This window comes from Stenella coeruleoalba (genome assembly GCF_951394435.1).
Source record: "Stenella coeruleoalba genome assembly, chromosome: 12".
NCBI lineage: Eukaryota > Metazoa > Chordata > Mammalia > Artiodactyla > Delphinidae > Stenella > Stenella coeruleoalba.
In genome coordinates this window covers 81,755,779-81,772,074 of record NC_137158.1, presented here as the reverse complement: position 1 = coordinate 81,772,074, position 16,296 = coordinate 81,755,779, and the positions used below count along the sequence as shown (strand labels likewise).

Here is a 16,296-nt window from a genome sequence, read left to right as displayed (position 1 = left end):
CCGACAGTGCACCGTGCTGTGTCTGCTCCCTCTCAGAACGAGCTACTTTGAGGAGGAAAGTTGACCATCCTTGGGGCAGCTGCATGGTCTCTGCACGCTGGGCAGCCCTCCTCAACTCCCTTGGAAACACAGGCCTACTTCTCTTTGGGTCCTGACTACTTCCTTTGGTTGACTGAATCTGCGTTTTAAAATTAGACCTAGAGGCTTCCCTGGTGGTGCAGTGGTTAAGAACCCTCCTGCCAATGCAGGCGACATGGGTTTGAGCCCTGGGCCAGGAAGATCCCACATGCTGCGGCGCAACTAAGCCCGTGCGCCACAACTACTGAGCTTGCGCTCTAGAGCCCGCAAGCCACAACTACTGAGCCCACGTGCCACAACTACTGAGGCCACGTGCCACAACTACTGAAGCCCATGCGCCTAGAGCCCGTGCTCCGCAACGAGAAGCCCATGCACTGCAATGAAGAGCAGCCCCTGCTCGCTGCAACTAGAGAAAGCCCACGTGCAGCAACAAAGACCCAATGCAGCCAAAAATAAACAAAATTAATTTTTAAAAATGTAAAAATACCATAAAATAAGACCTATTTTCCATTGCCTGTTAGGTCCACAAGGCCGTGCCAGCAGGCCCTGGATTGCTAGCTTCCACGGGGTACCAAGTGTAACCAATGCCAGAGAACAAGGATAAGGCAACAGCCAACATCACCCAGACCTGGTGTCTTGTTTCATCCTTCCCAGGCCCCCCCACTGAGTGGTCTTCAAGGGGAGTGCCAGCACCCCTTGGAGTGCAGAAAGTCTCCCCCAGGAGTGTTCTACTTAGAAAACTTGGAGGATCAGTTTCTAGATCCTCAACGTTCACATGCACTTTTCTCAAAACTGGTGAAGACAGTTCTCACACCTGGTATCTTACTCCTGTGCCCTGCCCCAGGGGTGCAACCTCAGGGGGAATTTGAAATACTGGTTTCTGCCAAACTGTTAATGATTGCTCAGCTTCTTCATCTTCCCGTCTTTTCCATCTTACACATACTTCTATGAAGGCTAAGCCTGGGTCTGTGTTGAGATGTTCTACATTTAGAATGAAGACACTGATTCTTTTCAATGCATCTGGAAAGTTCTTCACGATATTCACAGAATATTCACAATATACTAGATAAAACCGATGGATAACAGATTGTAGGTGATTCCTTTGAGATTCTGGGTGCATTTTAAATAAGGTAGTTAAAACTTTAAAAACCGAAGTATAGGGCTTCCCTGGTGGCGCAGTAGTTGAGAGTCTGCCTGCCGATGCGGGGGACGCAGGTTCATGCCCCGGTCCGGGAGGATCCCACATGCCGCGGAGCGGCTGGGCCCGTGAGCCATGGCCGCTGGGACTGCGCGTCCGGAGCCTGTGCTCCGCAACGGGAGGGGCCACAACAGTGAGGCCCGCGTACCGCAAAAAAAAAAAACAAAAAAAAAAAAAACCAAAGTATATAATGAAGTATTTAAAATAGTCAATCCTCATCTTTGTCTCGTTTCATAAAACAGGAAATATTTGTCTGCCTCTGTTTAGTACGAAACACCTTAAACCTGTGATGAGTAATTTTATATATCAGCTTATACCTTTGAGGGGGTACAGAGCTTTTCAAAATTCTGTCAGCAGGTACATGAGCAAAACCACATGAAGACTAGTGTCCAGTAATTCACTACCAGAGTGTCCCAGACAAGTAGCACCTTAGGCCCTGCCCACACTTGCCGAATCACAATCTGCTTTAAATAAAAAATCCCTTGGGGAGTCCTTATGAACATCAATTTTGTGAAGGAGGGCTAGCCCATCATGGGTCACAGCTGTACTTTTAAGTACTCTCTAAGCCTCAGTTTCCCTATTGCTAAGTGAGGATTCTAACACCTGGCTCAGAGGGTATATAAAGTACTTGGCCACAGCAGGCGCATGGAAAACAATGGCTATTTTCATGTCTCGAACGGGACTCTTGTGCCAGCCACCTGGATGGCCCCTGGCTGGGAGTCAAATGCTATCTGCCCAGGAAGGCAAACAAAAGTCCTCTCCTTTCTCAGGCTTGACACATGGGATCCCCGGGCTACCCAGCCTTGAGTGGGTACGTCTCTGGACTATTCTTCCACCTCCCACACCCACCTGCCATCTGCACTCGCCAGACGTCACCTCCAATTTTCCATCCTGAATCCCAGCAGGAGGCACTGCCTCCCTGATCTCTGCCCTAAACCACAAGTCACATTTCTTAGCACCGAAGAAAATGAAAACCCAAACAATTCCTCTAGGCTTTTTTTTCATAAAATGACTAGTTTTTCATAAAATAAGAAATCTAGGTATACCAGACATTATCTTCATAAAAGTACTTCATCATGATAACTCAGCAGTTTCACTTACAGGGTCCCTTACTTGAGAATACCTCCCTGACAGTCATAAAAATTCAACAGGACAAACCAATTTTAGAAATTGAGAGGCACGCAGTTTCTATTCTACCATTTTCTTGCAAATCATTAATCAAAGGCCATTCTCAAGTTCAGCAGACTCTGCAGTTTTTCTGTACAAAGGCTGATGTTTATTTTCTACCACTTGCCACTGACTGACAGAGCCCTGCAGAAACGTTTAAGTGTCTGCACTTACATTTAACTGACTCGAGAGTTTAGAAGAACCATCCGCTGGACTCTGGCCCCAGGGGCCCATCCCGGGATGGGGAGACTCAGCACATGAGTATTTGTCCAGCAAGTACCTTCAAGGTCTCCTGAAAGGTCGGCTCCACCGTGTTCTTTTGGACTCCAGTCTTGCGTTTTCCCTGGGAGGATCTGTCAGGCAGCAGATAGGTCTTTACATACCTAGTGGCCAAACACAGACAGGACAGGGTGAAAAGCTCAGCGTCAGGGGCGGACAAAGGGTTCAGGAGGAGAATCACACGTCAGCGTTTTCTTTACCCTGCTTCCCGCTGCATTTGGGGTTGACAGACAGGGCTCAGTGGCCGCCACTCAGTGAACAATGACAGTGCTGCGTGCACAGCCCCTGGCTTACGCAGTCTCTGGCTGTGATCCTCGGGAATGTTCCTGGGGGTGTGAAGCTCCCTGCTTCCCTCATGCCCTACTCCTGGAATCTACTCATCACACTCCGTCACCTGTCACTGGGTGACCACCAGGGAACCAGAGGCTCCCAGGGCTCTGTGGGTGGCAGATGTCTAACCCACCCGGATGCCAAGGCTGTGTGCCAGCTTGTCCTCCCTCCACATACCTCTTCTCCCCAACCCGCAAGAAAAGAAAGTTGAAATGGAAAGTGTATGTCTCACACTGGTTTCCCTTGTGTGGACTCAGACACTGCGTCCTGCCTGCTGAGGACCCGTGTTCCCGAGCCCTGTCCCTGGGTCTGGAGGCCACGCCAGCAGAGGGAGCCTGACCAAGGCCAGCCCCGCACTGCCCCCTGCCCACTCCATGAAGCTCCGTCCCAGGCCGGTCCCTCCACTCAGGTCCCAGGACTGCCCTTCCTGGCTCTTCCAGCAGCTTTACTGATGCAGTGACACCACTTGCCCAGGTCCTGTACCCACAGGCTAGAAACAGGCTCAACTTTCTCAAAGCAATAAAGGGCAAGAACCCTCCCGCACCTGGGTTCCCCCTGGAGCCCCAGTCTCAGGCCTCTTCCCGCTTTCAGCAAACTTCCTGGAAAAGTACTCAAGGCTCATGGTCACCAATACCTCACTGTTCGTCGACTCTTAAATTGTTGATCATTACGAGACCCCTCACACATGTTCAACAGGAGGTATAAAATATACCTGTATAGCTTAAAGCATTACAATAAAATACACGCCCATGTATCTAGTCCTTAAGTCCTCTATTTCCTTTCTTATCCTCTGTCTGGATGTCCTATCCGTTACTGAGAGCAGAGTATTGACATTTCCAACTATTACTGTAGAACTATTTCTCCCTTCAATTCCGTCAGCTGTTGCTTCTTGTCTCTTGATGGTCTGTCATTAGGTACACAGACATTTGTAATTGTTGTATCATCTTGCTGTACTGAACCTATTAATACAGAATGCCTTTATCTTTTCTAAGCTTTTCTGACTTAAAGCTGATTTTGCCTGATACTGGTACAGCCACCTTGCTCACTCTTGGTTACCATCTACATGGAGTATCTTCCACTTGTGTCTTTGGATCTCAAGTGAGTCTCTTGTAGATGGCATATAGTTGGATCTCATGTTTTTATCCATTCTGCCAATTTCTGTCTTTTGACTGGAGAGTCAAATTCATTTGTATTTAAATTACTGATAAGAAGTACTTACTTCTGGGCTTCCCTGGTGGCACAGTGGTTGGGAGCCCGCCTGCCGATGCGGGGGACGCGGGTTCGTGCCCCGGTCCGGGAGGATTCCGCATGCCGCGGAGCGGCTGGGCCCGTGAGCCATGGCCGCTGAGCCTGCACGTCCGGAGCCTGTGCTCCGCAACGGGAGAGGCCACAGTGGTGAGAGGCCCGCGTACCGCAAAAAAAAAAAAAAAAAAAAAAAAGAAGTACTTACTTCTGTCATTTGCTGTTTCTTTTGCCTTATAGCTTTTCTATCCCTCACTTTCTGCCTTACTTTTTTTTTTTTTTTTTTGCGGTACGCGGGCCTCTCACTGTTGTGGCCTCTCCCGTTGCGGAGCACAGGCTCCGGACGCTCAGGCTCAGCGGCCATGGCTCACGGGCCCTGCCGCTCCACGGCATGTGGGATCATCCCAGACTGGGGCACAAATCCATATCCTCTGCATCGGCAGGCGGACTCTAACCACTGCGCCACCAGGGAAGCCCTTTACTGTATTCTTTTGTGTTTAGTTGATTTTCTGTGGTGAAATGTTTAAATTCCTTTCTCAATTGTTTTGTTTTGGTTTCTGTTCTATAGCCGTTTTCTCTGTGGTTACCAAGGGGATTACATTTAATATCCTAAAGTTATAACACTCTAATTTGAATTTATACCAACTTAACCTCCGTAACATACAAGAGCTCTACTCCTTCTCAGCTCCATCCTCATCTGTCCACTGCTGATGTCACAAAAATACATCTGTATATATGTGTGACCAAAAACACAAAGTAAGAATTCTTTTAAATGCATTAGTCTCTTAAATTATCTCGAAAACAAAGTGTGGAGTCACAAACCAAAATGACAATAAGAGACCAATAATCTTTTAAAATGTCCGAAGTCATATAAAAAACAAAAAGTGGAATTACTTACCACTGTTACAATAATACTTGCTTTTATAATTGCTAGTGTATTTGCCTTTATTGAGATCTTTATCTTTTCATGTCTTAAGTTACCATCTGGTGTCATTTCATGCACTCTCTCACCTTTTGTTTAGCTGAGGATGTTGTAATTTCTCCCTCACTTTTGAAGAACAGTTGTGCTGTGTTTGTTTTTCCTTTTAGCACCTTGAATATATTGACTCACTGCCTTCCGGCCTGTAAAGTTTCTGATGGGAATCTGCTGATAATCTTATTGAGGATCCCCAGTACATGACAATGCACTTTCTTGCTGCTTTCAAGATTCTTTGTCTTTCAAATGTTGGTTTATAATGTGTCTCAGTGTGGGTGTCTTTGAGTTCACCATACTTGGAGTTCAAAGAGCTTCTTTGATGTTTATATTCATGTCTTTCATCAAATTGGGGTAGTTTTCAGCCATTATTTCTTCAAGTATTCTCTCTGTCCCTTGCTGTCTCTTCTCCTTCTGGGACACATGTTGCTTATGTTGGTCAACTTAATGGTGTCCAGAAGGTCCTTTAGGTTCTGTTTGCTTTTCTTTAATCTTTTTTCTTTCTGTTCCTTAGACTCAGTAATTTCCATCATCCTATCTTCAAGTTCACCTATTCTTTTTTTTTAAATTTATTTTTGGCTGCATTGGTCTTCGTTGCTGCGCATGGGCTTTTCTCTAATTGCGGTGAGCGGGGGCTACTCTTCATTGCAGTGTGAGGGCTTCACATTGCGGTGGCTTCTCTTGTTGCAGAGCACAGGCTCTAGGTGCATGGGCTTCAGTAGTTGTGGCACATGGGCTTAGTTGCTCCATGGTATGTGGGATCTTCCCGGACCAGAGCTCGAACCCGTGTCCCCTGTGTTGGCAGGTGGATTCTTAACCACTGCGCCACCAGGGAAGCCCACCTGTTCTTTTACCTGCTCATACCTACCTTTGAATCCCTCTAGTAAATATTTTGTTGTTAAGGTTTTCTCTCTCTTTATTGATATTTCTGTTTTGTTCATACATCATTTTCTTGAGTTTCTCCACAGCTTTCATTAGTTCTTTGAGCATCCTTAAAACAGTTGTTTTCAAGTCTTTGTCTAGTAAACCTACCATCAGATCTCTTTCAGGGACACTTTCTGTTGATTTATTTTTTCCCTGTGAATGAGCCATACTTTCCTGTTTCTTTATATGCCTTGTGATTTTTTTTGTTGAACACTGGACATGTGTCTAATAATATGTTAACTCTGGAAATCAGATTCTCCCCCTTCCCCAGGGTTTGCTGTTTTTTGTTACTGGGTTTTTAATTGGGTTTTTCATAAATTTATTGATGCAGACTGTCTCTGTGCCAAGGATCAGCCTGAAGTGTAAAATTAAGATCATCTCAGATCTTTTCTGAACCTGAACCTTTCCCTGGGCATGTGTGGTCACTTTTTAATTTTCCTTGTATATACAGTTACTCTTGAATGTCGCGGTCTGTAGTATCCAGTTCCCAAGAAGGGAAAAAAGAGAAAAATGAAGAAGGGAGTCAAACAAGGGCACTGGCCCTTTAAGTACTTTGTAAATCACTTCAGCCCAAGGAGGAGGGGATTGCAACAATGAGGGGAAGTGAAACAACAATGGCTGCCTGCCGTTTTTTTCGGTACCTCTGCAATAAGAACCAGCAGTCAGAGAACAGGTCCCTGATATTTGGAGGACAGGATCCTTTGCCCATCTGGCTCCTACAAGCTGTGTTCAAGGTGCTCTAGGAACACATGCACAGCTGTCCGCCAAGGGGTTGGGCATAGGGGGGATGGGTAGTTAACACTGTGCTAAGAGCTGGAATTGACTGACATTAATCTCAATTTACCATCCAAGACTTCCCCTAGGAAGTTGAAAGCCTTCAAAAGACTCCAGAATTCCAAAATAGTTCCATCAGACAGATTCTGCCAGTGCAGCTATCTACAGGGGGAGATGGATTCCTGAGGCCTCCTACTCCGCCATCTTTCAGAATCCTCTCTTGACCATGTGTTTCCTTTACAAAGTATTGAGTTTTGTTCTAGCAGGCATTTCACTTACTGGAAACTCAGTTTGATCCTAACAAGGATTGATTTTGCTTAGTTAGGGTGGGTTAGAGAAGCCCTAATACTAAGCTTTTCTTTTCTGGGGTCCACTCAATGCCCCACTCCACTTTGACTGGTCAGAACGCCAATCCTGGGACTTCCCTGGTGGCACAGTGGTTAAGAATCCACCTGCCAATGCAGGGGACATGGGTTCGACCCCTGGTCTGGGAAGATCCCACATGCCACGGAGCAACTAAGCCCGTGCACCACAACTACTGAGCCTGCGCTCTAGAGCCCGTGAGCCACAACTGCTGAGCCCACGCACCACAACTACTGAGCCCACATGCTACAACTACTGAAGCCCATGTGCCTAGAGCCCATAGTCCACAACAAGAGAAGCCACTGCAGTGAGAAGCCCATACACAACGAAGAGTAGCCCCACTTGCCCCAACTAGAGAAAGCCTGTATGCAGCAATGAAGACCCAACACAGCCAAAAATAAAATTAAAAAAAAAAAAAACACACCTATCTTTCCCAGCACTGTGCAACTCCCAGATTTTTCATTCAACTTACGACCCTCCAGCAGCTCTCCTCTGACAGACCTCATGAAATCTTGTATCTGAACAGCTTAGTATTTGGCCAAAGCCTCAAGGGATCCCTATGTGGATTTTAGGTCTACTTCTCTATGCACTTCCCACCTCACCTGCTTAAGAATAATATTTGTTGAATGTTTATTATGTTCTCAACACTGTTCTGAAGACTTAGAATGGGCTAATTCAGGTAAACACCACAACAATCCTTTGAAGTAGGTGATAATATAACCTCCATGTTACAGTGAGGACACCAAGGTATGGAGAGGTTGAATAACTTATCAGAGGTCAAACCCTGTAGAGAATTATGGGAGAGACCCAACATGCTTGGAAGGTCAAGGATTGAATAAATGGAGCTGATGGATTGGAAATGAGTCTGAAGAATGGACAGGATTGCAATTTCCACTTATGGGAGTAGCATAGGGGAAACAGTCTCAGAACAAACACGAGAAAAGCCTCGTATTTGGTAAAAGTCAGGGGATCGTTTTGGAACAGTGACTATTCCAATTTCTCCAGAGCAGAAGGTACAGATAGGGGAATAAAGGACGACTGGAAATACAGGAGGAATCTGTTATGGAGAACCACAGGTGCTATAGTGAGGCACCTAATTTGTCTGGCACTGAGGAGCTACTGAAGATCTCAGAGCAGAGGAGAGTTTGATTGGACCAACAATCCGTTCCTTTCGCCTAGCTGGTCCTGAAAACAGTATGCTAAAAATGTTCCATGGTGGGGGGAAAAAAGAAAAGAAAGGCCAAAATGTGGTCCGTACCTTAAACCATGCACAGAAAATCAATTCCAGCTCTAATATGAAAGGATCTAAGTGGGAAAAAACTCTAATAGAAGAAAACAGAGAAGAACGTATTTATAACCTTCAGGTGGAATTCTCCTACAGACTCAAACAGCAGACATTTTAAAGGAAAAGAAGGATAGATTGGACATTAAATTCTTTATAAGAAAAGTCATCATAAACAATGTCAGAAAACAAGTAAAGCTAAGAGAAGACATGTGCAATATGTAGAACCAATGGAGAATTGTCTTGAAAATGGATTTTTAAAAAGCCAAACCCCTGGGCTTCCCTGGTGGCGCAGTGGTTGAGAGTCCGCCTGCCGATGCAGGGGACGCGGGTTCGTGCCCCGGTCCGGGAAGATCCCACGTGCCGCGGAGCGGCTGGGTCCGTGGACCATGGCCGCTGAGCCTGCGCGTCCGGAGCCTGTGCTCCACAACGGGAGAGGCCACAGCAGTGAGAGGCCCGCGTACAGAAAAAAAAAAAAAAAAAAGCCAAACTCCTGTAAATAAATTTTTAAATGACAGACAATTCGATAGAAAATTGGACAAAAGATATGAAATGGGGAGTTCATAGAAGGGGAGTGTATCTTAAGTGATTAATTCATATATATAAGGTTGCTCATCTTTGTTATTAATCAGTGAGATGTGTGTTAAAATAATGAGACATTTCATATCTACCAACTGGAAAAAAATTAATCTCTTTATGGATTGTGTGAGACAGGATTTTAATTTTATTTTTCCTACACGGAAAATCAAATTTCCCAGCACCATTTACTGAAGTCATCTTTTCTGCATTGATTATTAATAGCCTCTCGATCATTTAAGTTCCCATGTATGCTAAGATCTGTATTTGGACTTTTGATTCTGCTCTACTGACCTCCTTGTCTATCCTTGCATCCATAACACATTGTTGGAATTACTAAGCTTTTTTTTTTTTAAATTTCATTTATTTTTGGCTGTGTTGGGTCTTCACTGCTGCACGCGGGCTTTCTCTACTTGCGGTGAGTGGGGGCTACTCTTCGTTGCGGTGCGCCGGCTTCTCATTGCAGTGGCTTCTCTTGTTGTGAAGCACAGGCTCTAGGCGCACGGGCTTCAGTAGTTGCGGCACGCGGGCTCAGTAGTTGTGGCTCATGGGCTCTAGAGCACAGGCTCAGTAGTTGTGGCACACGAGCTTAGTTGCTCCACGGCATGTGGGATCTTCCCGGGCCAGGGATCGAACCCGTGTCCCCTGCATTGGCAGGCGGATTCTCAACCACTGCGCTACTGGGGAAACCCTGAACTACTAAGCTTTATGATAATTCTTAACATGTCCTTTTGTTTTTATTTATATATATTTTTACAATTACCTTGGTTATTCTTGGACTTTCACTTTTCCATATGAACTTTAGAATCAATATGTCTATTATCATATGCCAAAACTTAGACAAAGAAACTTACGGATTGCACTTTTTCTTCTTTTCCTCCCCATAGGCAAGGTTCTTACAGGCCTTGATGCATATTTCTAAAGAACGAGTTCTGAAGCAGTAGCGAATGGCAAGTTCTATCTCTCCAGTGACATTTGCGTTGTCAAAATTGCCCATCTCTGTACAAGTGCTGTTAATGCTAATTAAACTTCCCTGAAATCAAGAATGACAGATATAATGTTACTTCACAGTTAATCAATGTTTTTGCAGTTCTGCTTTCAAGATAGCAAATAAATCAAAATTTATACAGAGCATGCGTCCTGACTCATGGTAAGTTAGTAACACACCAGCCAGCTTGTACTTTGCAAAATAAGTTGCCACACACTCTGTCTTAAGGAGACGAGGAGTCCTCAGAAGGGCCTGTCTTGCCCAGATACGGTGTTTGCCTAGCAGTATGGGTTGCGCAGTCTCGTTCTTGAACACAGACCACTTGGGAGGCAGCAGACTATCTCCCGGGCAGTTCTGCAAGGCTAAATCTCCAAGGGCGGATAATAACCCCATGGCAGGAAGAGCCCTGGGGAGAGCAGCGCGGTGCCGGGGGCCGAAGAACCGGGATCAGAGGGTGCTGGACTCAGAGTCCAAGTGGGAAAATCAGTCCTGTTCTCACCGGGTTATGGTGAGGCGTACATGGACGACAGTACGTACGATATGCAAAGACAACAATAAACTGTGTTTAAATTTTTAATGGGTCCCCAGAATGACCAACAGAACTACCACCGTAAGGTAGGGCACCCTAAGCTGAGGTGATGTGGAGAAGTAGCGCAAGTGACAGAACCAACCGCCTCATCACTGTTAAATTTGCTTAGGAATTTGCCACCCTGTGCGTGCAACCAATCTCAGTGACGACTCTATAGACAGAGGGAATCCCACGTGATTCCCACTTTCCCAACTGGCTCCTCGACACCGTAAAACAACCCGGAAACAAGCTAAGGAGAAAGCACGAGTCTCTCTCACTAGAGAGAGATCAAAACAAAACCAACTTAGAGGGCCCCGAACCTGAACTAGCTCATGCCAGGAACCCAACCACGTTCACCACACCCAGTCACTGGCCCTGAAAAATGTTATCCACCAACAACACCCATGCAACTGTTGGGAGGGGAAACAGTTTTTAAATTTCACACACCCGGAAAGGCGTGGAGTGGTGAGACCGCAGGAAAAGAGTGCAGACAGAAGGTGACGGGGGCGGGGGGGGGGGGGGCGCTTGGCAAGAGGTGTGAGCTGCTTAAGAAAAGCTGAAGGTAGGTGTTAAAAGTTCCGATAATTAACCTGCACTCATCACGGGACTCCACCCCGGGCTACATCGGACTAAACTGTACTACACCGACTCTTCTGCCGAGAACAAGCAGAAAACTGAATTGAACGACAAGCAGCTTGAAGGCACTGTAGAGCTACCGGGACCGCCAGGGTACCAGGGTCCACGATACCAAAGAGGCGCGCAGTCAGGGGAGCCTGACGTCCTGGCTGTGTTTCCCTCTGAGGCATCTGTCGGTAGGTGAGCAGTACAGGAGGAAAGGCTGTGAGGCTCCGGAGCTGGGCACAGTGACCAACCCAAGTGCTGGGGGCTGTGAAGGAGTACAGAACTTGAGGAGAAAAGGGAGACGCACTAGGTGAGAGTGATGCTCAAGGCTGCTTTTCCCCTCAAGGTCTTTGCTGAGTTGGAAGCCGATGCTAAGAGGCTGAGTAGTTTAAAAACACCTTCGGAAGTTTCACCTTACTAGAGAGAAGAAACTGGAGTTCAGGCCCACCACAGAGGAGAGGCCTGGTAAAAGTCCAGACCCTCAGCTGGGACCCCTCAAAGGCTTTCCTCCTGGGAGTCCGAGTGCCCTGGAAGCGGACCAGTCCTCCCAGAGGCTGAAACCCAGCTCTGAATGAGCTCAGTACCGGATGGGCAAAGACTCCTGGCCTCCACCCTGGCGGTGCACTGGAGCAAAAGCAAGTCTCCCTGAAGGACGGTCACATCCCTCTCTCCCATTCGGCTGGAGCTCGAGGACAGCAGGGACCCTGCATGTTTCTGCCCTCTATCAACTCTCCAGCGCCAGCTCAGAGCCTGGCTCATGGTAAATCCTCAAGAAACATTTATGAAATGAATAAAGAAAGCGCATGAAGTATTTTCATTTAAAAAGTTGTCTCTGTAAATATTATGGCATGATGTGTTGTGTCCCTGTCCTGAAGGAGCAGTAGACTTGAGGTAAGAAGACTCGGGTGATAGTCCTGACCCTGGATGACTTTAGTTACATCCCTTAACTGCAGATTCCAGAGGGAAAATATTTTAAAATAAAACTACATGGGGACTTCCCTGGTGGTCCAGTGGTAAGACTCCGCACTGCCAATGCAGGGGATCCGGGTTAGATCCCTGGTCTGGGAACTAAGTCCCACATGCTGTGTGGCACGGCCTAAAGATTTAAAAAAAACAAAAACAAAAACAAAAAAAGCAAAAAAACCTATATGTAGGCACATCATAAAAAAAATTGCTGAGAATCCAGGACAAAGAGAGAAAACTTAAAAGCAAAGACAAAAAAGCTATGTTAACTTCCATGGAAGAAACAATAAGGGCAGGAGAGGGTGGGGTGCAAGCACTGCTGGGGAGACCCGCATCTTCTGTTCAGGTGGGGAAGGAGAGTCGTGTGGGTGCAGACTCGAAGAGGTTAATTTTGGTATCAGGAGGATTAGGGAATTCCAGGCTTGCTCTTTTTTTTTAAGAAGTGGGAAGGGAGGTTTATTTGTTAAGAATGAGGAAGAAACGTGGGGAGAAGTTTTGAAAAGAGGTTTAAAACGACCGAAGAAGGTGTAAAAATGATTGTTGTGAGAGCAGAAACCTGAGTCGCCCAGAGAAACACATCAGGATGGCTGGCACTGTGCGTGCGTTTGGAGCTGGTGACACAACAGGGCAGACCTAATCCCATGCACTCACACTGGGCATTAGGTCTGCCCTACTGTGTGCACAGCTGTTCAGGTGCAGGTACAGAGAAGGTGCACAGCTGGCTCATCTAGCTTGGCGTCCAGAATTAGAAAGCATCCTGGAAGCACTAAAAGTACTCATCCTTCATTTTATAAGATAAGCAGAGGTCAAGACAGGTTGAGAACACATTCATAGTAGGGGACATTAACACCCCACTTTCTCCAATCGACAGATCATCCAAAATGAAAATAAATAAGGAAACACAAGCTTTAAATGACACATTAAACAAGATGGACTTAATTGATATTTACAGGACGTTCCATCCAAAAACAACAGAATACACTTTCTTCTCAAGTGCTCATGGAATATTCTCCAGGATAGAGCATATCTTGGGTCACAAATCAAGCCTTAGTAAATTTAAGAAAACTGAAATCGTATCAAGTATCTTTTCCAACCACAACGCTATGAGACTAGATATCAATTAAAGGAAAAAAAATTGTAAAAAATACAAATACATGGAGGCTAAACAATACACTACTTAATAACCAAGAGATCACTGAAGAAATCAAAGAGGAAATGAAAAAATACCTAGAAACAAATGACAATGAAAACATGACGACCCAAAACCTATGGGATGCAGTAAAAGCAGTTCTAAGAGGGAAGTTTACAGCAATACAATCCTACCTCAAGAAACAAGAAACATCTCAAATAAACAACCTAACCTTACACACCTAAAGCAATTAGAGAAAGAGGAACAAAAAACCCAAAGTTAGCAGAAGGAAAGAAATCATAAAGATCAGATCAGAAATAAATGAAAAAGAAATGAAGGAAACAATAGCAAAGATCAATAAAACCAAAAGCTGGTTCTTTGAGAAGATAAACAAAATTGATAAACTATTAGCCAGACTCATCAGGAAAAAAAGGGAGAAGACTCAAATCAATAGAACTAGAAATGAAAAACGAGGAAGTAACAACTGACACTGCAGACATACAAAGGACCACTGGAGATTACTAGAAGCAACTATATGCCAATAAAATGGGACAACCTGGAAGAAATGGACACATTCTTTGAAAAGCACAACCTTCTGAGACTGAACCAGGAAGAAATAGAAAACATAAACAGACCAATCACAAGCACTTAAATTGAGACTGTGATTAAAAATCTTCCAACAAACAAAAGCCCAGGACCAGATGGCTTCACAGGTGAATTCTATCCAACATTTTGAGAAGAGCTAACACCTATCCTTCTCAAACTCTTCCAAAATATAGCAGAGGAAGGAACACTACCAAACTCATTCTACGAGGCCACCATCACCCTGATACCAAAACCACACAAAGATGTCACAAAGAAATATCAGGCCAATATCACTGATGAACATAGAAGCAAAAACCCTCAACAAAATACTAGCAAACTGAATGAACCAGCACATTAAAAGGATCATACACCCTGATCAAGTGGGGTTTATCCCAGGAATGCAAGGATTCTTCAATATACGCAAATCAATCAATGTGATACACCATATTAACAAACTGAAAGAGAAAAACCAGATGATCACTTCAATAGATGCAGAAAAGGCTTTCGACAAAATTCAACACCGATTTATGATAAAAACCCTCCAGAAAGTAGGCATAGAGGGAACTTACCTCAACATAATAAAGGCCATGTATGACAAACCCACAGCCAACATTGTTCTCAATGGTGAAAAACTGAAACCATTTCCACTAAGATCAGGAACAAGACAAGGTTGTCCACTCTCACCATTATTATTCAACATAGTTTTGGAAGTTTTAGCCACAGCAATCAGAGAAAAAGAAGAATAAAAGGAATCCAAATTGGAAAAGAAGTAAAGCTGTCACTGTTTGCAGATGACATGATACTATACATAGAGAATCCTAAAGATGCCACCAGAAAACTACTAGAGCTAATCAATGAATTTGGTAAAGTAGCAGGATACAAAATTCGTGCACAGAAATCTCTTGCATTCCTATACACTAATGATGAAAAATCTGAAAGAGAAATTAAGGAAACACTCCCATTTACCATTGTAACAAAAAGAATAAAATACCTAGGAATAAACCTACCTAAGGAGACAAAAGAGCTGTATGCAGAAAATTGTAAGACACTGATGAAAGAAATTAAAGATGATATAATAAACAGATGGAGAGATATACCATGTTCTTGGATTGGAAGAATCAACATTGTGAAAATGACTGCACTACCCAAAGCAATCTACACATTCAATGCAATCCCTATCAAACTACCAATGGCATTTTTCACAGAACTAAAACAAAAAATTTTACAATTTGTATGGAAACACAAAAGACTCCGAATAGCCAAAGCAATTTTGAGAAAGAAAAACGGAGCTGGAGGAATCAGGCTCCCAGGCTTCAGACTGTACTGCAAAGCTACAGTAATCAAGACAGTATGGTATTGGCATAAAAACAGAAATATAGATCAATGGAACAGGACAGAAAGCCCAGAGATAAACCCACACACATATGGTCACCTTATTTTTGATAAAGGAGGCAAGAATATACAATGGAGAAAAGACAGCCTCTTCAATAAGTGGTGCTGGGAAAACTGGACAGCTACATGTAAAAGAATGAAATTAGAACAGTCCCCAATACCACACACAAAAAAATAAACTCAAAATGGATTAAAGACCTAAATGTAAGGCCAGACACTATAAAACTCTTAGACGAAAACATAGGCAGAACACTCTATGACATAAATCACAGCAAGATTCTTTTGGACCCACCTCCTAGAGAAATGGAAATAAAAACAAAAATAAACAAATGGGACCTAATGAAACTTAAAAGCTTTTGCACAGCATGGAAACCATAAACAAGACAAAAAGACAACCCTCAGAATGGGAGAAAATATTTGCAAATGAAGCAACTGACAAAGGACTAATCTCCAAAATTTACAAGCAGCTCATGCAGCTCAATATCAAAAAAAAAAACAAACAACCCAATCCAAAAATAGGCAGAAGACCTAAATAGACATTTCTCCAAAGAAGATATACAGATTGCCAACAAACACATGAAAGGATGCTCAACACTAATCATTAGAGAAATGCAAATCAAAACTACAATGAGGTATCACCTCACACTGGTCAGAATGGCCATCATTTAAAAATCTACAAACAATAAATGCTGGAGAGGGTGTGGAGAAAAGGGAATCCTCTTGCACTGTTGGTGGGAATGTAAATTGATACAGCCACTATGGAGAACAGTATGGAGGTTCCTTAAAAAACTAAAAATAGAACTACCATATGACACAGCAATCCCACTACTGGGCATATACCCTGAGAAAACCATAATTCAAAGA

General features: G+C 44.3%; 1 protein-coding gene across 5 annotated transcripts in view; it reads right to left on the bottom strand.

The window, feature by feature from the left end:
* The window catches only part of SYTL3 (synaptotagmin like 3), a 75,683-nt gene that overhangs the window by 5,859 nt on the left and 53,528 nt on the right, over positions 1–16,296 (bottom strand). For all 5 annotated transcript variants that reach the window (XM_079939582.1, XM_079939583.1, XM_079939584.1 and 2 more), the window contains 2 exons: positions 10,041–10,219; positions 2,724–2,826 (listed from right to left, as the gene is read on the bottom strand). In XM_079939582.1, the coding sequence (XP_079795708.1) occupies positions 2,724–2,826; positions 10,041–10,219 (282 nt within the window). The remainder of the gene's footprint in view (positions 1–2,723; positions 2,827–10,040; positions 10,220–16,296) is intronic.